The sequence below is a fragment of the Pinus tabuliformis genome, chromosome 9 (assembly GCF_031772625.1).
Source record: "Pinus tabuliformis cultivar Carrire ecotype Pingquan chromosome 9, CPIR1, whole genome shotgun sequence".
NCBI classification, from domain to species: Eukaryota; Viridiplantae; Streptophyta; class Pinopsida; order Pinales; family Pinaceae; genus Pinus; species Pinus tabuliformis.
The window spans coordinates 619002182-619027378 of record NC_142307.1 but is presented as its reverse complement, the minus strand read 5'-3'; the positions used below and the strand labels follow the sequence as shown (position 1 = coordinate 619027378).

At 33.9% G+C, this 25197-nt stretch overlaps 2 protein-coding genes, 1 long non-coding RNA gene and 1 pseudogene across 4 annotated transcripts; all 4 read right to left on the bottom strand.

The window, feature by feature from the left end:
• Positions 1-5326: 5326 nt before the first annotated feature.
• Positions 5327-7318, bottom strand: LOC149150107 (disease resistance protein RPS5-like). The gene has a single exon (XM_089442702.1). It carries the CDS (start codon positions 7316-7318, stop codon positions 5327-5329), a length of 1992 nt encoding a protein of 663 aa, XP_089298828.1.
• A 7614-nt stretch (positions 7319-14932) lies between these two features.
• LOC149150106 (uncharacterized) lies at positions 14933-17294 on the bottom strand. The gene is made up of 4 exons (XR_016263634.1): positions 17156-17294; positions 16359-16457; positions 15254-15399; positions 14933-15147 (listed from the first exon to the last, which is right to left on the bottom strand). It is a non-coding gene; the product is annotated as an uncharacterized LOC149150106 (long non-coding RNA).
• A 61-nt stretch (positions 17295-17355) lies between these two features.
• On the bottom strand, positions 17356-21240 carry LOC149150105 (NADP-dependent malic enzyme 1-like). Its single transcript, XM_089442701.1, has 5 exons — positions 21220-21240; positions 18955-19037; positions 18733-18853; positions 18448-18522; positions 17356-17439 (listed from the first exon to the last, which is right to left on the bottom strand). The coding sequence occupies exons 1-5, from the start codon at positions 21238-21240 to the stop codon at positions 17356-17358; spliced, it is 384 nt and encodes a 127-aa protein (XP_089298827.1).
• Positions 21241-21844: 604 nt separating this feature from the next.
• Positions 21845-23568, bottom strand: LOC149150104 (putative nucleoredoxin 1 pseudogene; annotated as a pseudogene). Its single transcript, XR_016263234.1, has 3 exons — positions 23290-23568; positions 22725-23204; positions 21845-22114 (listed from the first exon to the last, which is right to left on the bottom strand). The product of XR_016263234.1 is annotated as a putative nucleoredoxin 1 pseudogene (transcript).
• Positions 23569-25197: the final 1629 nt, after the last annotated feature.

Sequence of the window (25197 nt, the reverse complement as noted above, 5' to 3'; positions counted from 1 at the left end):
CTCCTCTCTCTCTCTCTCTCTCTCTCTCTCTCTCTCTCTCTCTCTCTCTCTCTCTCTCTCTTTGCTTCTATTGCTCGCCCCCCTCTCTCATTCCCTCTTCCTCCCTCTTGTACTCTCTTTCTCTTTCTACATTCCATCTTTGTGTCTATTCTTCCTTCCTTTATTGTCCTTTATCTCTCCATCCCTCCCTCTCTCTTCCTCACTCTCCTCCCCTCTAGTTCTATTTCTATCTCCCCATATCTATTTATCTCTTTGTCTCTCTCTCTCTCTCTCTTCGCACTTCATCGATCCCCCTTCCTCTATTTCTCTATCCCTACTTCCCTCACTCAGTTCATTCCTCACAATAACCCCCCCTCTATCTACAACTTTGTCTCTATCTCCCTTCCTTATCTATCTCTATCTCTCCCATCCTCTCGCTCTCTCATTCTCATCCCTCTTACATCATCCATCTATTTGCCACTCTTCCTCTCTCTTCCTCCCTCCCCCCCCTCTCTCTCTCTCCCCACTTCACAACATCCCCCTCCTACTTTGTGTCTTTATTGCTCCCCATGTTCAGAACAAATATATCCTTCCCTCTCCCTTCCCCACCCTCTTTCCTTATGTCCCTCACTTATTTGCTCTCACTCACTCTATCCCCCTCACTCACTAATTCATTCTTTCTCATGCCCTAGCCCCCTTCACTCTCTTGTCCCCTTTATCCCTCCCTCTTTCACCCTCTCCTCCCCTCACCAAAACCCACCTCAACCATTTCCCAACAACTCATTCTTCCCCACACCTCACCCTCTCCCTTTATCTCTCTCTTTCCTTCTCTATTTCTCTCCCTCGGACACTATATCCATCCCTCTCTCACCCTCACCATCCCCCAAACCCACATCAACCATTTCCCATGTGTTAAATTCATTAGTTGTAGGAATAGATCGATGTTCCTATCACTAGAAACATGCACATATTTTTCACAGTCGGAATGCACACATGTAGTTGGTACTAAAAATGTGTAGGCACTATGTGTATACTGACTCTGTTACTTTGGATATATGTTCAAGATCACTAGGTTGGTGATTCTGGCTATAAATACATGAAAACATCAATTTTTGAGAAAGCCAATGTATATCTCTAACTTTAACATTTTTTTTCTATAATTTGAACAAATCCATTATTGATGAAACAACATAATCATATAGAGAGAGAGAGGACTCTGTATGAGTATGTAGTTTCATCGAAATATATATATGTGTGTGTGTGTGTGTGTGTGTGTGTGTGTGTGTGTGTGTGTGTGTGTGTGTTTTTACCATTCTTAATATGTTTTTGTCTTAATAAATATATCAAGATCTTAAAATACATCCCTCATTTATTTCCACTCTAACTTTTTGAGGCCTTAACATTTGGGGAAAAAATAAGGCACACTAGAGGAGATTAAGACCTAAAATCTAAAAAAATGGATTGTTTGATAATGGTAAGACCCTTATAGGTTGCACTAATGGAAGACATGGTAATGTCAAGGATACAATGACTTTCATAATTTGAAACAATTTTTTTATATATAATTAAGATTATGAATTTTGAAAAACTAGTAGTGCACCAGAACAATATATTCTCTACAACTTGGCATATCTTTGTAGCAAGGTTCCATCATTTTGATACTCAAAGGTTGCACCAATAGAACCTTATGAAATATATTTTTTAAGGATTAAATTATTATGCTACTATTATGGTTTTAAAAATCATACATATAGAATATAGTTGAATATTCATTAAAAAATATGTAATTTACTATTAAAAATAATAAAAATTGGGGGATTTTATCAATTTAATCATACATATGTAAAAAAGATTTAAATTTTTAATCAAATTGGTGAATATTTTTTGAGAGAATGTCCAAAAAATATGTAATTTACTATTAGAAATAGTAAAATTGGGGGATCTTATCCAATTTAATCATATATATGCAAAAGACAATTAAATTTTTAATCAAATTGGTGAATATTTTTTGAGAGAATGTCCAAAAAATAAGGGATTGGGAAAATTTTTCCTAATTTATATTTTTCATAAAAAAATAATGTTCCAATATCTTGAAAACTAAAAATTCACATAGCTACATTTTCTACCAGTATAGATATATCTTAACCATGAATCTAGAAAGGGCCAAGAGGATTAAATTTCTTGATGTGTAAAACTCTTTTAGAGTAGAAAAATTCAAAAAATATTTACACATCAAGTGATTTGATCCCTCATGATGTGTGATATAGTCATGGTCATGATGGATCTATATAGATTTTCTCTCTCTACACACACAATGTTTAATTTTCTATTTTTTTAATTTCATTTTTGAATGCATAAATAGATTGAATTCCTTGAAAACCCCTTTAAACACTCTGATTATGTTTAAGGTAATTTTTAAGGATTCAATTAGTATGCTTCTATATAGCATTATATGCCACTATTCTGGTTTGAAAAATCATACATATAGAATATAGATGAATATTCATTAAAAAAACATGTAATTTACTATTAAAAATAGTAAATTTTTTGGGAGCTTTACCAATTTAATCATATATATGTAAAAACAAATAGTCAAAATTTTCACGCATTGGTGAATAGCCTTTTTTAGAGAATGTCCACAAAATAACCAATTGGGAAACATTTGCCCCTAAAAAAATCCAAATTTATATTTGAATAAAAAAATGATGTATGAAAACTCAAAATTCACATAGACACAATTTCTACCAATATATATCCTATTAGCCATGGATCTCAAAAGCACGAAGATGGATCTAATTTTTTGATGTTCAAACCTCCTTTAGCGTTTTTGAATGCACAAATGGATTCAACTCCTTGAAAAATCCTTATAGATTACACAATCTAAATTTACAATTCCAACAAATCTCTATTGGATTTTAGACAAAAGAAAAAATATATCTAAAAATCAACAAATAAAATAATGAGGCTTAGACTTAAAATGTTTTAACCATAACAATTCATTTTTTCAATTACTTTTTATAGTAATAAATAGTTTCTTTTTAACTATATGTCATATATATTTTTCATTGAAATATTCTACTTAAAACGAGAATTGAAATATTTCATTATTTTATCTAAAATGAGTATTGAAATATGTTCCTCATGCATCACATTATCAATATTAAAGTGTTTTTTTGTAATTAATATATTCTTAAATACATATAAATATTGCTTAACCTTACATATTGAAACTTCCTTCTTATTACTGTTTTTAAGTAGTAATTAAAGAATTTTACTTTCAATTACTTTATTTTTTTGGACATTGGAATATTTTGTTATGGTGAATATTAAACTTTTTTTTTTTTATATATTTTCTCTTTCTATATGTAAAATTGATATTAAAATAAATTAACTCTTTTAGATATTCAAATAGTTTATTCAAGTTATATATTGAATTACTTGGATATTCAAATAGTTTATTCAAGTTGTATATTGAAATATTTGTAAAAAGTATAGGAGTTATTTATCTTTTTCATACCTAAAAGTGAAAATATAAGATTTTTTTATTTTAATTATTTTATCTCTTTCAAAAGCTGATATAAAATTATTTTGCTTCACATGAGAGTGAGAGTGAAATATTTTTCCCACACATCGCCAAAGTGAAAGTAGGATTATTAATGTTTTATAATTCTTTTAATTAAAACTAACCAAATATGTATATACATTTTTGTTTTTTATTATAGCCAACATTGTTTCTAATTTAGAGAATATTTTATTTTTAGTTTAAAAGGGAAACTTGCCAACTCCACTTTGCGTACTAATGGAATCACACATCCCCTCATACTAAGTCATAGAATGCACTTCTCAAAATAATAAACAAAAATAAATACTAAGATAGCCAAATCATTCTCCTATATTTCATCTTTTTACAACATTTTCAAATTCATTGTATAAATATTTCTAATCATCCTTTCAAAATTAACAATTTATTATTTTTCTAAATTTTCATTTCCACTAACATCCATTACCCATCGCCCAATTTCAAGAAACAAGTAGAACTTGGTTTTTTGTTTGTCCACTTGGCTTTTTGTTTGTCAAGCTTGATATAACTACATGGTTGTTGAAGGTATTATATACCCACTTAAAAAACAAACAATGTGAAGTGACGTGACTAATTAATACACTAGTTTCATTCTGAGCTAATTACTCCACTAGTTTCATTCAAAGAAGTGACTAATCGATACACTAGTTTACATCTTCATGTGATTAGTTTTAATTTTTTCTAAATAATCTAACTTTGTATGCTTTTTCGTAACATAGTATGAATAATTCAATTGATTATGTTGTTTTTCTATGTTTTACTTGATTATGCTATCTCTGGATGTTTTAGTTAGATATAACATATTAAATTTGATGAATGATGTGGGATAGCCAAAATGGTGGGAAATCATGGAGCATTATCTAGTTTAATAAATCTAAGACATGGATAGGTAAGACATTGAGATAGTGTTTGAAAATTTCAATAGAGAATTCTTATATGTCATAGATTCATTAAATTGATGGTTAAAGATGGTAAGAAGGATTAAATGGTCAAGAAAAAAGCAGTAGAGAAAAGGTTTTGAATTGTCTTGAATGTGTGATTATTTAGGTGTATTGTATAAATTAAAATTACATGTAAATAAAATAAAAAGATTAAATTTTTTCCAAATAAATTTTGGATTAAAATGAAATTGATTAATGATTATAATAATTTATAATTTTTTACTAGTTAAATTTTATTTATTTATTTATTTTTTAAATATTTTTTATAATTTTAAATTTCTTTAGATTTCAAAATTATATTTCGATTTATGAACATTTTTACCATCTAAGGTCACACTTTGACCTTGGGAAGCAAAATGTATGAATAGAGCAGTGAAATGCATTTTATAGGGAAAGTCAAATGGCTTAAATGAAGCAAACTACTTCCAATTACATCTTGGTTATCATAAATAAAAAGTAACCTCATTGCTAATAAAAATTACCCTCGTTGGGAAGGTGTTAAAGTATGGTTCATCTAACTGATAATAAAAATGAATAATGACAAATTCGGATGACCGAGGGCGATCAAATGAAAGTCATAATCAAGTGAAATTCACAACAACACAAGACAATATTGTTTGTAAAACTCTAAAAGTACACAAATTTTGAAATATAAAAAATTTGTTACAAATAAATTTGTATTTTTTATTTTCAAAATTATTAATAAAAAATATTAGAATTTAATATTTCATAAATTATATGATAAATAATTTACGAATAAAAAAAAAGCCGAACATTTGCTAAAAAGATGCTTGAAGTATATCTCATAAAAACAATTTTCAAATCTTTATTTAAATACAATCTCACAGTTTGGAAGCTTTCTAATCTCATCGGGGATCACCATCAAATTACATCCCCAAAGGCCGAGATACTTCAGATTTTTAAGTTCTCCTATTCTAGAAGGCAACGATCTTAACTTTTTACAACCGTCCAGATACAAGAATTGAAGATCTGAAAGATTACCAATCTCTTCAGAGATATCTCCAATGTCAGTTAAAGCCAAAGAGAGAAATTCAAGTCTTCTCAATTGCCACAATGATGTTGGCAATGATTGTATGGCCGTGCCATGAAAATCCAATATCCTTAATGAGGAGAGGTTGAGTAAAAATGCTTCTGGAATTTCTTTCAATCCCTCATTCACTCCCAACAATAACGAAACTAGTTTGGGACATCTCAATTCTTTTGCCGGCAAAGACTTTATATCATTTAGCGAAAGTGATATTCGCCTGCAATCATCCGAATTTAGAATGTCAGGGAAATGTTGAAGACATTGACCTGCCCTCAATACACAATTCTCCTGGTTCTCGCCAATATAAATTGCCATGTCGTGGACAACATCGTGAACTCCAATGACACCCTCTTCCACCCGGAATAAGCAACGACTTTCAAGCAACCTTACATAGCTTTCCCCGGTCTTTAATACATACTCATACTCCGCATCTTCTTTCGTCTTAACTAGGCCTTCTGATATCCATAATTGCGCCATCATCTCCACCGGTATTCTAGCGTCTTCACCGAACATGCCACAGAAAAGAAAACTGCTTCTCAAATTGGCATCGGGCAGACTATCATAACTCCATCTCAATGGTTGATACAATTCTCGATCAATTCGAGGATGAGTAATTGGAAAATTTAAATCCACTTTTCGCATCTGTTTTAAAGCAAACTTCCACTCATCTACAGCTGTGTTGCCCATCATTGTCGAGGCTATTACCTTTATTGCCAATGGCAACCCTTTACACTCCTCGGCCACCTGTCGTGCAGTATTTTCTATATCCTCTGGAACATGGCTGTCTTCAAAAGCTACTCTCAAAAACAACTCCCACGCCTCCTCGCTTCGTAGGGGTTGTATTTCCATGAACTCTTTTGCATTCATTTCTCGAATTAGATCTCTATTTCGAGTTGTGAAGACGACTTTGCTTCCTCTGTTCTTCCCAAATTCCACACCCAATTCTTTCAGATAGAGTGCCCCCCACATGTCGTCTAAGACCAAAAAGAATTTCTTGGTCTTCATATATGCACACAGCTTCATCTTTCCCATGTCAGCAGAACAGTTGGCGAGATCTAAATTAATTGCAGAAGCAATATGATTTTGCATTTGCAGAATTGGAAATTGGGCGATTGTAACCCAAATCACATGATCAAAAACGTCACTAACCTTGTAGGTGTTGTAGACCTTTTTAAGCAACGTGGTTTTTCCCACACCACCCATACCGTATACACCAATAATGCGAACATGGGGAGCTTCCAAAATCCATCTCTGTAGCTGTGCCTCGGCAGATTTGATTTCCAATCCGACCAATCCGGTGTCGGGTTCATCCTGAAGTAGTAGGCCTGGCTGTTGTTGTGCAGAAGATGCAATCTGCTGAGCACTGCAAAACACGGAAAAGTCGGTTCTAAGCTGATTATGGAGCTCAAGGATGGTTGTGTTCCACTCTCGGATTTGCTTAAAGACATTGGGCTTGCACACGAGTGATTCAATACACTGCTGTAGCCACGGGCGTTGTGAACGATGGATCAAGTCTCTGGCCTCTCCAACTTTGCGTTGCATCCTTAGCAAACAGTTCTTCAGAGAATCCGGTGCCTCCCTCTGCTGATCTTGAAATTGAGAATTGATATCAAGCAAGAGGCCCTTCATACGATTTAACTGCTCCTCCAGAAGCTCACGGTTGCCATCTAAGTGAATTAGATCGTCTATCTGTTGGATGACTTGTTGGATGATTGGAACAAAAATAACGTTGCTAATAGTGTTACCTACGGTTCCCGTTACAATATCCATTGCTTGTACCAACAGCAGGTGAGATCAGAGCAGCGTAGCAGATGAAATTAGAGTAGAATAGAATAGAGTATGGATTAAAAAAACAAAGCCGAAATAAAACGGGCCGGCAGATTGTGAATATAAGAAGAAGCAGCAAACATTAACAAAAAGAGATGTCTATCCGACTTGAAGGCTCTCACCAGTTATTCATCGTGAGATGCTAAAATTCATTTAATATGGAAGACCCACCTAAGAGGATGATGTTATGTCACTTGATGTCCAACTGTAAACTTAATAATGGACAATGATGTTGGGTCAGGGTCCAGCTGTAAACTTAAAAAATCAATCGTTGATTTTGTTGTTCAGAGTTTTCGAGATGAATTAAAGATGACCATACAAAATGGAATCAATTATTGATTTCAGCTATGATATAGAAATTCCAACTACTATATCTTAGTCATTAAAGGTGAGAAATCACTTTGCTAATCAATTTATGGGCATTGTTTCATTGACACGGACATCTCTGACGTGTACAATATTTGAGAGTGGTCATTAATGAATGTTTGACTTCAATATTCGTCTCCCTTTCCTGAAAATCACGGGTCCTTTATGTTCAATGATACAGCGAGGCAAGGAAACTTCTCACCTTTCAACTGCAACAATTTTAGAGTCGGCTAGAGCGAGCAAATGAAACTTCTCACCTTTCAACTAGCTAAAAAGTCTAAACACGAGAGTTGAAAATGTAGGAGGCGGCGTGGGAAACTGAGACGTACGAATTACGATTATCTCAAAGGTCTAACGGGAAAACCAATGCAATCGAAGATAATCGGGCACGTAATACACAATCTTCAATAGGTTAGAGACGCTTTCTTCTCCCATATTATTAATATAAAAACGAAATTAGAAATAGTAAAATATAAATTTTTAATTATATCAATTAAATGATTGGTATGGTTCGTAAATGTTGATAGGAATCACTAACTAGTGTAGTGATATAAATTAAAATATTTATAAACATTAATATATAATAAATATTTTTTTATAGGGTAATATTTTTTTTATAGGGTGATTTTTGTGCTAAGTAAAAGACATGGAGGGTATTTAACCCCAATATATGCAGTATGGGATGACATGAAGTATCTTCAACACATTTGAGGCGATCCACGAGAACTGATGGTTCTTGAAGGGTGTTGTGGTATATGTGATATGTGGGATCTTTTGGACAGACATTGGATTTGCATGGTAATGGGCAGAGGGAAATTTGTAGGAAACATCTATGTTGGAGTGTAGGGTGGCTTATTATCCTTGTCATCCCTGGCTCCCCAACTTGTAATAGTTTCATCCCTTGTCGTGGTAGTAGCTCCAAATAGAATGACTTAGGACCCAAGTTTATGGTGGTCACACAGAGACCTAGTAAAAGGGAATTGAGGAGAAGCACTTAATAATTGGAGTTGATAGTTATGGTGACTCTATGTGCGACCATTTCATTTCCAAGCTCGCTAGTTAACTTCTCCCCCATAGCCTTTGGGTTTGTTCATATTTTTTCCCTTGTTTGGGCTGTTAATTTGTATGGTGGAATGGTTATTTTGCCTCGGGAAGTCGTGGATGAGTTTATGTTTGTTGGGGGTAAGCCCCTCCTGGTCTCTATCGTGTGTTCATTACTCATAGTCAATTGGGGAGGTAATGGTGTTGTTTATGGGGTTCCTCCTCTGTATGTTGGGACTGAGAACCATTTATGGTTATGGTTTTGGTTAGTGTCAGAAGTGACAGTATGCCAAATCCATTCCAGCGTGTAGTTCTATAACTCTTCTTGGTCTCCTTGTCTTGGAAGGGTGGGTGTCAGTTTCTCTAAGCATAGGGCGTGGGATTGATGGTCTTTAGTGGACTTTCCACGACCCATGCAACGCCAGTGAGGTCGTGCTCATAGAGGCATAGGCCTTGTGGCCATGGAGCAGACCTTTTGGCAAAGATTCAAGACTTTAAGGAGGAAGTAGACCAATAGCCACCTTCGTCCCCTGGTAGAATCGATTTTCCACCTCCATTTGATTCACTGGAAAACCAAATTCAAGAAGTCACCACCATCTTGGGGCAACTCACACGTGATCAACATGATGATCGGAATGAAATCATTTCTTTCATGAATGACCTTTAGCATAACCAATGACACATGATGGATAGACTAGTATCCTTGCATTGAGGACAAAGAAGGGTCAAGGACAGAGAAGGATCCTGGCGAGGGTGGATGGATTGGAGGGAAGATTGGAATATATGGAAGCACACATTGATGATGGACTTCGTCCCCCTCCATCTCCAAGAAATGGACCAAACATTCCAAGAGCTAGGTAATCTTATTGATTTATGATGAATATTGGATCTATTTTGGTTTTGGGGTTTTTTTGTCTTTTTTTGGGCAATCTGCATATGGTCTCTATGTGTACTACAATTATTGTCAATGTGTTTTTGTCATTATCTTCTAGACAACAAGACTAGTAGGAATGAGGCCACGAGTAGACTAGTACCAAGTTTCTCACGTTGTACTCTTCTTCATATGAATTAGAAATGCGTCATTCACAAAAAAATAAAATAATAAACATCAAAACTCTTAAAATACATTTCATATTGCCTATATTAAAAAAATCCATAAAAAAATATTAAAATTATAACTTTAATTTAAATTATTATTATTATTATTTATACTACAAAGAAGTAGTATATGAGTTAAACAATATTTTAATCATCGAGATTCATCCCCACTTTGCCATGAGAATTCTTAAATTGTAAATATCTTTTGTTACAATACCATGGACCAATACTATGGCTTATCAATATTACATACCCAATATGACACATGTTGATATGACTTTTTTTTTGATTAATTAATTTGAGATAAATTAATTAAAGGAGTAAAACTAACTTGGAGATAAATCTTAACCCTTGATTTGTGTAGTGTGTATAATTATGAGGGATGAAATCTCTTTTCATTCTAAAAAAGGTTTGCACCTTAAGAGATTTGGTGCCTCTTGGCACTTGATAGATTAACCTATAGGAGCTACTACTTGTCTTCCTCTCTCTTGGTAGATTCAAGATATGATGGATTAACCTCTAGGAGCTAAGACTTGTCCTCGTCTCTGTAAATCAGGTCACAATCCAAGGGATTTGAACCTTGGATCTCTTTAATTTTCTCATGACTCACATTATTTGGATCACCAAATGAGTTACCCACTCTGCCAGTTTAATTATTAATTATAATTATTATTATTATTATTTTTAATATTAATTATTAATTATAACTATTTATTTTATTTTATTTTACTAAATCAAAATATTTAACAAGTGTAATATGTATTGTTGCTACTTAGTACCTGCCTCTCATGTAAAAAGTAATTAATAATGATAAATAATAATAATAAATTTATTGATGCAGTATAAAAATTGAGTTGGATTTTAAGTTAGAGGGAGTTAGTTGAAGCAACGTGAAGAAGTTAGTTGTGAGAGATAGATTGACATTTAGAAAATTGATGTTATAGAAATTTTGGACTTTGTAAATCTTAAATTTGCGTAAAAGAAGAATCCACGTGAAATAATGTATGGAAGAGAAGTCTAAATAGAATCATTGACTTATGTAGCTAAATAAAATTAAGAGACTTAACTAGAATTATTAATATGAAATATTGGAAAAAGAAATGTATTGATAATATATTAAACTTCTTAAGTATAATGACTAGATCACTTTTACTTTCTAATTTATATTTACACTATTCTATCTAAAATAGTCTTAAATTCATTCCAAAAAATAATGTTATTAGATATCATTTTTTTTTAATTAATTTTTTCTATAAACCTATTTTAAAATTAGATACAAAAATATTTATAAATTTAAATTTATTTAAAAATTAATCAAAATGACATATCTTTATAATTAATGAGTAATATCACCCAAAAATAAATGCTCATGTTACCAAATATTAAATATGTAAAATTAATTATAATACGAGGGAGTTGAGGTTTGAAGATTATCTTTACATTCACATACTTGCTTATGACCCAGTTACGCTTTGATCCAATTCTAGTTGGATTTGCCAAAAACACAGAGTACCACGGCTTTGAAGTTTCTATTGATTTCCTCTTTTTAGATGCTTTGAAGTTTCTATCGATTTAGTCTTTTTAGTTGAAGTGTGAACATTTGTAATGCTTTGAGAAATGCATCAATACCATCACATCAAATTCATGAAACTATAAGTTTAAGTTTTATTTCAAAATATAGATTTTCTAATTTACATTTGAAAAGGAGGAGGTGTTCAAATAATAATGGTAATATTATTAATGGCATTTAAAGTGAGAAAGAAACATTTGGATTTCTAAAAAAATATATTAAAATATTACAACTATTGATATATGATATAACACCTAAAAACATCATATATATGATAATTTTATAATTATTTCTGTCATAGTCAAACCCCATAGCTCACAATTGATCCAGTCATATAAATCAAAGTTACATATAAATTCGAATTCCCACTATAGTGGATATTTACAAACATATAAATCAAAGTTACATATAAATTCGAATTCCCACTATAGTGGATATTTACAAAACTATATAGTCAAACTTATTTGATTAACTAAACATATATAATAATTTAATTAAAATATAAATTTACAATATATAATTAAGCCAATCTACATACTAATATATATTAATTTAGGTATATATGTTTATAAAATAATAATATCATATCATAATATGATTTTACATCTTATTCTATATATATATATAATCGACTTCATAATTTAAATTTTTGCCTCTACCCAAATTAAAAAAAAAAAAAAAAAAAAAAATCTATTCAATTTTTTCAACATAAAACTCATAAAGTAAGCGCACAACTTATTTAAAATTACGAAAAAAAGCCTAAACTATAATTATCTCACGAAAAAGATATTGTACGATGAGATATTATGATGTAAAATATTAAATTGACCTATATAATATTGTACGATCAGATATTAGGGTGTAAAGTATTAAATCAACTTTAAACTTTTTATGTTGTGTAGTTATTTGAGAATTGTTTTTTCTTTTTCTCATTTTTTTTATTAAAAACCAAATAACTTTATGTAAAATTATAAAATATATTAATTCAGATAATAGCTTTTATGATTGTGCCTTTCTATTTTTCATCATGGATCATTGGATTATCTACACTGTTTATTAATTTTTATAAAATATCTTTAAATTTTCTATTTTTCATCATGGATTTTTGAATTATCTACATTATTTATTAATTTCTTTAGAATATTTTTGAATTTTGTTTATGATGGTGTCTTTTTATTTTTCATCATGGATTTTTAAATTATTTATATTGTTTATTAATTTTTATAAAATATCTTTCAATTTTATATATTGCTTCTTTGAATTCTTTAAATTATTATTAAATTAATATTATTAAAATGGTATTCAAACCCTTAAAAAAACGTCTCGACATGCCGGACATTAACCGCATTACGAAAATCAAAATTTATTTTTATAATTAACAAATATTTAATTTAATATTAGAATATTTAATAATTATTATAAAAATTTTAAAAAAATTATTTTATTTAAAATTATTAATTAAAAATAAAAAATAATTATAATATATCTTTTTTTTAAAGGGAGACGAGTCATATTAGAAGCTATATATAACCCATATTTCACAATTATTCACAATATATTTACACTATATCATATGTACAAAATGTGTGATTGACACAATAAATTGCCGGAAAATATTTACATTATATTTTACTTTCGGCAAATATAACGAAACAATGGGTTAAGAAAATCTCTGCCAAACTCGAATGCCTCTTAGCTCAATAATAACGAATTTGACCCAAATCCGAAAAACAGACATACACCACAAATATTGCAATACATAGTATTAAAAAATTCAGTATTTAGGAAAATTAAACATTACTTTAAGAATAATCAATTTTAAAACTCTATTTGTAATAATATATAAATTTGTTAAATTTGTTATTTATTTATAATTTTTTAAGTAACACCCCTAATCCTCACACCCAATCAACTCAATTGAGGGAGCTTGACCTCGACGTCTCATCACAAACGGTCAACGACCTTAGAAGGGAAGTTTCGACCAACCAAGAAACCCATCCAAGCTTATTTATTTATAATAATGTATAATTTGTTATTTATTTAAATGTATAATTTCTAACTTATTTAGAAAAAGAAATTCCCTTAAAAAAATATGTTTAAATGTAAATATATATATTTTATATTTCAGTGGGCGTCACGGCGTCATATGTACAAAATTACAACACGACTTGTTGGCTGGAAAAGTCAGTCGCAGGTCTCAATTCAGTTGGTTTGAAAAAGAAATTCCCTTAAATGTATAATTTCTAACTTATTTAGAAAAAGAAATTCCCTTAAAAAAATATCATTTATTTAAAAGTATTGTTTAAGTGTATATAGATATATATATTTTATATTCCAGTGGGCGTCACGGCGTCATATGTACAAAATTACAACACGACTTGTTGGTTGGAAAAGGCAGTGGCAGGTCTCAATTCAGTTCGGTTGCCTATCCAAGATTCGGTTGGTTTGAAATGAAAACCTACGATTTGAGAGTTTTTGATATCAAATTGAAATAAAATAAGAGTGTCACACCTTTAATCTCATCCGTCCGTTATATCATGTACCTGAAAAAAATATATTATAAAATTATAAATTTAAGTTATTAATATTTTTTTATTAAGTTGAGAGGTTTATTTTACCATTCCATATTAAGGGATGTGAACATTTGTTCGTCTATAATTCAATATGCAGAGATTTATAAGTTTTCTGTCCATCTGTTCTCTTTTAAAATAAAAATAGAAATTAAAAATTATGTTCTAAATTGAAAAATAATGTTTACTATAATAAAAAAATAAATATATTGTAAAATAACTAGAATTAAAAAATGTGTGAATAAGATGTTTAAATCTAATACTTTTTAAAAATATTTAAATATTTATTTCCATATGTCCATATGAACTTCATATATATATATATATATATATATATATATATATATATATTTGTTAAAATAAAATTATTTAATGATGTATAAAAAAAATATTCAATATTGGTTGTCATAAAATATTTTAATACGAATTAATATTAACATATACTTGAAAATATATTAATAATAAAAAATTATTTTAATTTGCATGATAAAATGTCTCAATGCAAATGCTATGTAAAATATTTTAATGTTGATTACATATATATTACATATCATATAAAAAAAATTATTTATATATTATAAATTAATAAAGTTTTATGGTTAAAATATTTATTTGGTCATCTATATATATATATATATATATATATATATATATATCGTATTTAGGGCTCAAAAATACAATTTATACAATGAAAAATAATACATTATATTTTTCACTTTAAAGAAATTTACACGTGACAAAATTTGATTAATTCATCTTGATTTATATTAAATTCATGTTTAAAATAAATTTATATTAACTATTATAAAATAGAAATAATAAAAATCTTATTTTTAAATAAACCCTACCTATTCTCATAATAATGTATCAAAATAAAATAGAAAAAATGTATATAAAAGCATTACCAATATATTAAACAAGGGAAGCTGCGATGCAGCAAGTCCCTGCATCAAGTTAAAAATCTAAGTACTCAAATTCTTTTCCAGATAAATGAGCACTCCGTTGCTACCAACTCTTTTAGCTGTTCAGCACGATCGGCTCCCCATCCAGCGCCCCAGCTTACAAGCTCCCAAGCTCCCCAGCCAGCTCAAGAAAACCAGCCAGCAATCAGCAAACCCCCGGTTAATCTGTATAGTATTTGATAAAAAGCAGTCAGCATAGTCATTCAGGTCAAACCATCATTAAGTAGAACTAATGAAAAATGTTTCAACTCTGTTTGCGAAGATTACTCACAAGCAGTCATGCAGTTACTAAATAGTATCGATCTCTCTCAAATTCTTTTCCAGATAAATGAGCACTCCGTTGCTACCAACTCTTTTAGCTGTTCAGCACGATCGGCTCCCCATCCAGCGCCCCAGCTTACAAGCTCCCAAGCTCCCCTGCCAGCTCAAGAAAACCAGTCATATAGCATCATGCAACAAGTCAATTTGTGTGCTATTAAACCATTGAATTACACCCATTTTATAACTGCAGTGCTGAAGCGAACGCATCTAAGCTTTAATACAGTCATGGGATGCAAGTTTCAGCTCATATTCTCAAAGCAATTACTAACATGAAATACTTAATAAATATCTCCCTCATTTGACTCTAACTCTAACTCTAAGACATTTCTCCATCTCCCACAGGTATAAAGCATCTCTCAATCCATCACAATCAGAGAGTGAGTGCCAAGTGGGTCTTGTCTTTGGCAGTTGGCACAACAGAAAGCTGTGTCGTCTCTGCTACAAAGTTGACAATGCTTAAGGATGCATCATGCAACACAAGAATCCACATAGGATTGCCAGGCTTAAACAAACTATAACAAGTAGAACAAAGACATGAAATAATAAAAATCTATACAAGTTCTTCAGATTTAATTCATTTAACTGAATTATACTAGCGTTGAGGAAGTAGGGTTTGTAGGAAGAAGCAGCAAATAACTTTAGTTGAAAAGCATGGGAAGCACGGATGTGCTCCTGAAAATAAAGAGATATGGAACACAGACAAACTTCAAAAAAGTCAGAAGAAGACTAGTTTAGGCAGGATTAGAAAGTAGAAATGGAGCTCGGCAACCAGTACAATAAATCTTCCTCCAATCTAGATAAGAAATTGGAAGTAAAGACTCAAGAGCGGCCACAACTTGGACTAATCACTTTAGAAAGAGTCATAATCTTGAAAGCAATTTGGCTCAGAAACTCTATTATAATATTGTGTAGGTTGGAAAGATATAATACTGCATTGGTGTCCGGCCTAGAAATTCTGTATACAAGCCTGGAAGATAAGATCACCATTATTTTCAGTCAGTGTAGAGTAATTTGTCTGTCTCATTTGCATGGTTCACACAAAAAGCTGGATTTACCTCTCCGGCTCCTAGGAAGAGGAAGGTATGATCAGCCAATGTTCCACCAGTTGCCTTTAATGATGCAACCAACCCTGCCAGAACCACTGCAGCTGTCCCCTGAAATACAAAAGATGCATCATGCAACACAAGAATCCACATAGGATTGCCAGGCTTAAACAAACTATAACAAGTAGAACAAAGACATGAAATAATAAAAATCTATACAAGTTCTTCAGATTTAATTCATTTAACTGAATTGTACTAGCGTTGAGGAAGTAGGGTTTGTAGGAAGAAGCAGCAAATAACTTTAGTTGAAAAGCATGGGAAGCACGGATGTGCTCCTGAAAATAAAGAGATATGGAACACAGACAAACTTCAAAAAAGTCAGAAGAAGACTAGTTTAGGCAGGATTAGAAAGTAGAAATGGAGCTCGGCAACCAGTACAATAAATCTTCCTCCAATCTAGATAAGAAATTGGAAGTAAAGACTCAAGAGCGGCCACAACTTGGACTAATCACTTTAGAAAGAGTCATAATCTTGAAAGCAATTTGGCTCAGAAACTCTATTATAATATTGTGTAGGTTGGAAAGATATAATACTGCATTGGTTGGGGACAACATAAGCAGAACTTTTGGATTTCATAGCAGAAAGGCAAAAGAAATTCTCATAAACCTATGTCTGCAGGTAATAGAGATTGGTGTCCGGCCTAGAAATTCTGTATACAAGCCTGGAAGATAAGATCACCATTATTTTCAGTCAGTGTAAAGTAATTTGTCTATCTCATTTGCATGGTTCACACAAAAAGCTGGATTTACCTCTCCGGCTCCTAGGAAGAGGAAGGTATGATCAGCCAATGTTCCACCAGTTGCCTTTAATGATGCAACCAACCCTGCCAGAACCACTGCAGCTGTCCCCTGAAATACAAAAGATGCATCCTGATTCTTCATTGAAAACCTGGTTTGTTACATAGGTTGCATTGTAAAATAACCAAAATGATCAGTCATTGTAGGCAAACCTAAATGTCATCATTGAACACGAGATGGGTTTTCCGATATTTTGCCAGCAACTCAAAGGCATTGTGATTGGCAAAGTCTTCAAACTGTCATGAGGACGTAAAATGTCATTTAATCAATCAATTGTGCATGTTTTTCTTTATAGAGGTTTGCTTGGTCTATTGCAAATAGAGTGCAAAAACAAACAGGCTTATTAAATTGAAAATCCTAAAATATTTGTTCATTTATAATCTTCTTGCATGGTTTCAATAACTAGCAAGAATTTTCCAGCTCCGAGACATATCTTATCAAAGTCCCAACAAAATGCTAAAGGTAACTACCATACAAAGTAAATATGTTCATGCAAAAATGATATGAAAATCAATTCCTAAAGTATTTGTTCATTTATAATCTTCTTGCATGGTTTCAATAACTATCATGAGCTTTCCAGCTCCCAGGCATATCTTATCAAAGTACCAACAAAATGCTAAGGTAGCTAGCATACAAAGTAAATATGTTCATGCAAAATGATATGAAAATCAATTATCTTGACAAAAGAAACAAGTGTTTAGCAACTAACCTGTAATTGTGAAATTTACCTGACATCCAAGATCCCCAAGTCCCAGAATGCGTTCACCATCAGTGACAACTATAACATTAACACTCCTTTCACTCCAGTTCAAAATTTCTAGGATCTTACCTCTGCAAAAACCATACCCTCGCAAGTTTTAATGCAGTGAAACAAATTTAAAGGATGAACCTAACAAAAAAGAATTGGAGTTTATAACCTTTCATTCCGCTCCTGCCAAGAGAAATTGTGTAACCCAGTAAACTATACTGTCAAACATATTTTATGCAATTTCCTTCCAGTAGTATCAACCAGCTAAGAAGCTGGTAATAATAAATATATATGCTACTGCAGTAGACAGATAGTTTTCATATTAACATAGATAATAACCACATGCCAAAGATGGCCCACAAGGGACTGACACCAAAACTATTGATGATATTGGAGGGAGAACAGAAAAATGCTCAAACCATTTAAAGGAGAAATAGAAAAATGCTCAGACCATACTCGGGTTTCGATAAAAGTTTGGATATTTCAATAGAAATACCTCGAGGTCCATCAGTGCCATGTATTTCTGCAATGAAGTTTGATATTGGGGAATGTTATTCAGAAGCCTTTTTTCCTGTAGAAATGTAACAATAGGTTTAGCAACCAATAGATAAATCTCACATACGAGATAGTCACAAAAGAAAAAGGAAAAGAAAAGAGTGTTCTTTCACTTCCTGTACTTTGCAAAGAGATAAAACATCTAAATCACAGTAAAGGGAACCATAAAAACTAAAGAGCATTCATTGCAAATATCCAAATCTATGCAAATCAGAGAGGAAATTACTTGAAGTTCTTGTGACAGACAAGCAGGCGGTAGAAGGCCCCTAAGGTAGTGAGTGTCTCTCTCCTTCTCAGTCAATGCTAATCCTTTGTTAAAGTGGGGATCTCGCAATAAGGTGCACCCACTGTTCCAAGAACCAAAAAACAATCAAGTCAGGGTGGTCGTCGTTTCAAGGATTATTTATACGACATTAAGATCATCAAATTCAACGACAGAGAAACAAACCCAAAAGTGTCCCAACAATCAGGAACAATCTTCAACTGTTGAAACAAAAAGAAAAAACTCTTCATTTGATGATTAACTGTGTTCTGTTGAACCAAAAAGAAAAAAACTCTTCATTTGATCATAAACTGTGTTCAATGAGTCAAATTTTCTAAGCAATTAGATGCGGGAAATATAGTTTTATTATCATTTTGGATCACTTTTTAACTGCTGAACCAAAAAGAAAAAATCTTCATTTGATCATTGACAACAATCAATAAGCCAATATTTCTAAACAATAATATGGGGGAAATAATCAAGTTTTAGGAACACCCCTGCAATTGGCAAGATGCTTCCTCCCAACTTAATTGTGAGCATCCACCACCTATCAAAAGGATGAGATGTCACATTAAATGGCTAATGCCATGCCTAGCCCGACTTAGCTGCCATGACAACCTCCTATTTCACAAAATAAGCATACTACACTCCTGTGCAAATTGAACCCTGGTGGGGGTTTAGGGAATATCACCAACCACTCAAGACCCCAAAAGATTTTTAGGTTTATTCTGATTAAATAGAAGTGTATGATTCCAAGCATAAGCAGCATTATTGTTCAAGACATTGATAGGCTGGAGGCTTCGGAACCGCTTTGAAAAATATACCTAATCATTGAATGCTATGCTAGTGCGCCAAATCTGTATAGTATTTGATAAAAAGCAGTCAGCATAGTCATTCAGATCAAACCATCATTAAATAGAACTAAAAAAAATTGTTTCAAGTCGGACCTGCTATTATTGAAGAATTAGTTCATGAGCAGAGTATCGTAATCACTACTATTTAGCTTGTCATAACATAGGTAAATAGAGTGCATTCAATAGTCTTATCACATAGTCTGAAGCCCTATATGACGAGTAAGATAAGCCCCAATAGGGTCCCGAATTGCATATGAATCAATCTGTAACCACTAGTTTATACAGATATCGTAATATCCATAATAGCCTACACAGAGCTTTGTGATTACTAGTTACTCATATTAGAAACGGCTGAGAATATTGGAACATTGAAATATTGAACACTTTCTATAGGTTGTATGTTTCTCTCAGTTTTAGAGCTAGAACTAGAATGCTATGATGTCAAACACTTTGTGAGTAGTTGTTATGAATAATATTGTTGTCTGAATCATGTGAAATTTTATGCAACTTTAATTGTCTGCAGGCTTAATGAAATGCCATTGTGATGGGGATAGCCATTGGAGGCATTTTAATCCATGTAACTTTATTTATTTAACATGTATGTGTTGTTGATGACAGGATTATTACTTTCAGGCTATTACGTAGACCTCCATTTCACATCTAGAGTTTTCAGGTCTCCAAAAACTGTGTAGTCAAGGCCACGACAATTGTGACAATACAGATTAGATGGCTTGGACTGAGTGGTTAAGGTATAGCAGGTGGAAACTATGATATGTGTAATGAATCAATCTGTAACCACTAGTTTATACAGATATCGTAATATCCATAATAGCTTACACAGAGCTTTGTGATTACTAGTTACTCATATTAGAAACGGCTGAGAATATTGGAACATTGAAATATTGAACACTTTCTATAGGTTGTATGTTTCTCTCAGTTTTAGAGCTAGAACTAGAATGCTATGATGTCAAACACTTTGTGAGTAGTTGTTATGAATAATATTGTTGTCTGAATCATGTGAAATTTTATGCAACTTTAATTGTCTGCAGGTTTAATGAAATGCCATTGTGATGGGGATAGCCATTGGAGGCATTTTAATCCATGTAACTTTATTTATTTAACATGTATGTGTTGTTGATGACAGGATTATTACTTTCAGGCTATTACGTAGACCTCCATTTCACATCTAGAGTTTTCAGGTCTCCAAAAACTGTGTAGTCAAGGCCACAACAATTGTGACAATATAGATTAGATGGCTTGGACTGAGTGGTTAAGGTATAGCAGATGGAAATTATGATATGTGTAATCAGGAGAGTAGCACTGGTTACATATCACTATTTATTACCTATGTCGTTTGAGCTACAACCTGTACATCATATTGCTTCTATTCCCCTTGGTCAACCAGCAATCAGTATTAGGTAGTGATCAAACTTGAGTTCGTTGTATACCTTTACAAGCTTTGGTGTGAAGGCTTGGCAAGGTGGGCACCAATGGGCAGAGAAATACAAAGCAATTGTCTTCTCCACAAGCTCAGCTATCGGGACCCGTTTCAAGAATCAAAACATGAAAAAATGATTAGCATCACCCACAAGAGTACCGAGTTTTTACTAGAGTCCATGTCTACTTGTGGTTTAATAGTTAATAACAAGAATCCACCGTGAAAACAACCCAAATTCATACCCTGAGAGATGTAGAATAAAAACACATAGTTTTCCCCACAAGCTCTGCTACTGGAACCTACTGGAAAACACCAAATTGACAATAAGGCCATCATGAAATAAAATCTGTGCATCTATTTTTCCTAAACCCTTACAGGAGCCAATGAAACTCAATCGCCCAATTCAATACATGTATTCAATAGACTTAATGAATACATAATTTATTTCTAGATTTTCAAGTTCAATAGCCCAATTCAGTACATGCTTTCATGAATCATACCTACATTCTCATAAAGAACCCAAATCCAGACTTGCTGGCAGAGAAAAACACAAGCCAAAAAGGGAAAACACCCGCCTTTCTTCCTCCATGGGCAAGGACAAAATCTCGTTCATCAGACACCAGAAGAGACTCTACAGTCTGTGCAGCCCTTAAGGCTTCCTCTTTGCCCTCAGCTCATCAAATCTCTCTGTGGTGAATGGATATCCCTCAACCCCATATTCTTCAATGATCTCCACACCTTCAGTCGTTATAACTCTGCCCTCTCTGTCCAGAAAAACAAGGCACGGAATGCCATCAATCTAGAAGGCCTCATTAAGCTTCTTCCTTGTATTACCATCTGAGAATGGCAGGGCAAGCCATGGCATGGTGTGGTGGTATTCCTCGAATGACTTCTCATCAAAATCCGCAGAAACGAAGAGAATCTCGAAGTCCCCCTTCTCCAATAACTTTTTATAGATTTCAGACAAAACGGGGGTGAAAGCCTTGCATGGAGGACACCAATGGGCAGAAAAGTACAGACCCACTTGTTTCCCTTCCAGTTCTCCAACTTTCACCTGTAGATTACATTGGATTCAATACAAAAATGCAATGTTGCAGCGAAATAAATGATAACAGAGACTATAAGTATAGCAATCGTACCTTGTCTCCATTATTTCTGATCAGGAAATCACGTTCCCCGGCTCAGCTATCGGGACCCGTTTCAAGAATCAAAACATGAAAAAATGATTAGCATCACCCACAAGAGTACCGAGTTTTTACTAGAGTCCATGTCTACTTGTGGTTTAATAGTTAATAACAAGAATCCACCGCGAAAACAACCCAAATTCATACCCTGAGAGATGTAGAATACAAACACACAGTTTTCCCCACAAGCTCTGCTACTAGAACCTACTGGAAAACACCAAATTGACAATAAGGCCATCATGAAATAAAATCTGTGCATCTCTTTTTCCTAAACCCTTACAGGAGCCAATGAAACTCAATCGCCCAATTCAATACATGTATTCAATAGACTTAATGAATACATAATTTATTTCTAGATTTTCAAGTTCAATAGCCCAATTCAATACATGCTTTCATGAATCATAACTACATTCTCATAAAGAACCCAAATCCAGACTTGCTGGTAGAGAAAAACACTAGCCAAAAAGGGAAAACACCCGCCTTTCTTCCTCCATGGGCAAGGACAAAATCTCGTTCATCAGACACCAGAAGAGACTCTACAGTCTGTGCAGCCCTTAAGGCTTCCTCTTTCGCCCTCAGCTCATCAAATCTCTCTGCGGTGAATGGATATCCCTCAACCCCATATTCTTCAATGATCTCCACACCTTCAGTCGTTATAACTCTGCCCTCTCTGTCCAGAAAAACAAGGCACGGAATGCCATCAACCTGGAAGGCCTCATTAAGCTTCTTCCTTGTATTACCATCTGAGAATGGCAGGGCAAGCCATGGCATGGTGTGGTGGTATTCCTCGAATGACTTCTCATCAAAATCCGCAGAAACGAAGAGAATCTCGAAGTCCCCCTTCTCCAATAACTTTTTATAGATTTCAGACAAAACGGGGGTGAAAGCCTTGCATGGAGGACACCAATGGGCAGAAAAGTACAGACCCACTTGTTTCCCTTCCAGTTCTCCAACTTTCACCTGTAGATTACATTGGATTCAATACAAAAATGCAATGTTGCAGCAAAATAAATGATAACAGAGACTATAAGTATAGCAATCGTACCTTGTCTCCATTATTTCTGATCAGGAAATCACGTTCCCCGTTGCAAAGCAAAGAGCTCAAACTGTCATTGGTTGTTTCCTTTTGCACAGCCATAGCAAGCTAACACAATCTCTCTCTCGGTTCCGAGCCAACTTTCTTCCACTGCAATCTCTGAGGGCTAAGAAAGAGAATTTATAGACACAGGAGAACAGACAAGTGAAGATTAGTTTAAACAAATGAGACAGAGACCAGGTAGTTGTACACGAGTAAAAGAAGTATAACCTGAAATGACCAAAGAGGGTATATTAGTGATGTAATTTAACATTAAAAGGAAACGAAGCTCTTGGAAAACTAAAAATTATAACACGTCCATGTGGGCCCGATGAGGGCCACATGGCTCACCTCCTTCTCCGTGGGATAGCAGGGCCACATGGCTCACCTCCTTCTCCGTGGGATAGCATGGAGGGACTAAACCATGCCACTTAACATTGTATCATGGTCATATGTCAATACAGGAGGCAGAAGGATAATCCAACTGTCCACTGCACATGCACCAGTTTCAATTTCATGGCCTTCTAGGTTTGTCTCATCCAGCTGCCAACACTCCCAGATGAGCAGAACACATTAAGCCCTGTTTTTTTCATCTTTTCGCAGAATAGTGGTTGTTTACATACACCTAAACTCCAACAATCCAGCAAGTAGAAAGATGGATCGTAATGGGCATACTGGGTCCAATGGATCACGCCGTATTAAGATACAGATGAACAATACCACAATTGAGTCCTCAGTGGCCACAGAGCACGTAGACATTCGCGAGCTCTCAATAGCTGAAACAGAATTTCTAGGGTTATCAGAGGGCGACTCTAACTGAAGAATTGCGTGGGATAGATGCTCCAATTCCTGCTCGCGCTCCTGAAGATCTTCACAAGGAATCTCATCGACGGGAGCCAAAGCATAATACATTGTCAATGTCGTATTGTTGTCGCTGGAATATTGCCCTCGGCTCTCTTCAAGTCCAAACAGAGAATTCATTGGCGAGATGTTCGTGATTGATATCCAGATTATACATTCGCGAGCTCTCAATAGCTGAAACAGAATTTCTAGGGTTATCAGAGGGCGACTCTGACTGAAGAATTGCGTGGGATAGATGCTCCAATTCCTGCTCGCGCTCCTGAAGATATTCACAAGGAATCTCATCGACCGGAGCCAAAGCATAATACATCGTCAATGCCGTATTGTTGTCGCTGGAATATTGCCCTTGGCTCTCTTCAAGTCCAAACAGAGAATTCATTTTGTGAGAAATTGCACTGAATATCTTTTTGTTCTTGATGAGGCCAAGAACAGCAACCTTGGTCTTCAATGCGTGGGCTGCTTTACCCTTGACAGTATTTGATTTGGATTTCAGCACTGTGCTCAGGACCGACCTCACTTCCCTCACCACCCATGGCAAGTTGTTTAGTCTCTTCTGAGCCCGCTGTTTCAGAAAATCTGGACATTTCTGTACAGGCTGTGGAGCCCCAACCTGTGCTTAGCTTGTTCTGGTTCTATATTAGCCCTGCCTGAAACACATTTTGAACCAGCAACAGCGAAAGCCAAGCAGCCAACAAAAGAACTAGGAGGTGCTCAGGTATGTATCGATCTTACCCATGTTCGTTAGCTTGACTTGTTCTGAATTTCGTTAGCTTAGCTTGCTCTGCTCTGGTTCTGTAAGCTTAGCTTGTTCTGGTTCTATATTAGCCCTGCCTGAAATACATTTTGAACCAGCAACAGCGAAAGCCAAGCAGCCAACAAAAGAACTAGCAGATGCCAATGAAGGAGCTGGAGCTTGGAAGGAGCTGGCTCTGGCTCCCCGTGCAGAGCCATTCACGCAGATGGCAGCATAGGCGACAGATGAAGCAGTAGAAGCAGCAACACTCACATGCAGTAGAT

Bases quoted from the DNA above. Each gene is read 5' to 3' on its own strand.
- LOC149150105 (XM_089442701.1), bottom strand. From the start codon at position 21,240: ATGGACTCTAGTAAAAACTCG. The intron at 19,038-21,219 runs GTACTCTTGTGG...TTGGTTCAACAG, and splicing joins TGGACTCTAGTAAAAACTCG to AACACAGTTAATCATCAAAT. The intron at 17,440-18,447 runs GTATTTCTATTG...TCCTCATGACAG, and splicing joins TGGCACTGATGGACCTCGAG to TTTGAAGACTTTGCCAATCA.
- LOC149150107 (XM_089442702.1), bottom strand. From the start codon at position 7,318: ATGGATATTGTAACGGGAACCGTAGGTAACACTATTAGCAACGTTATT.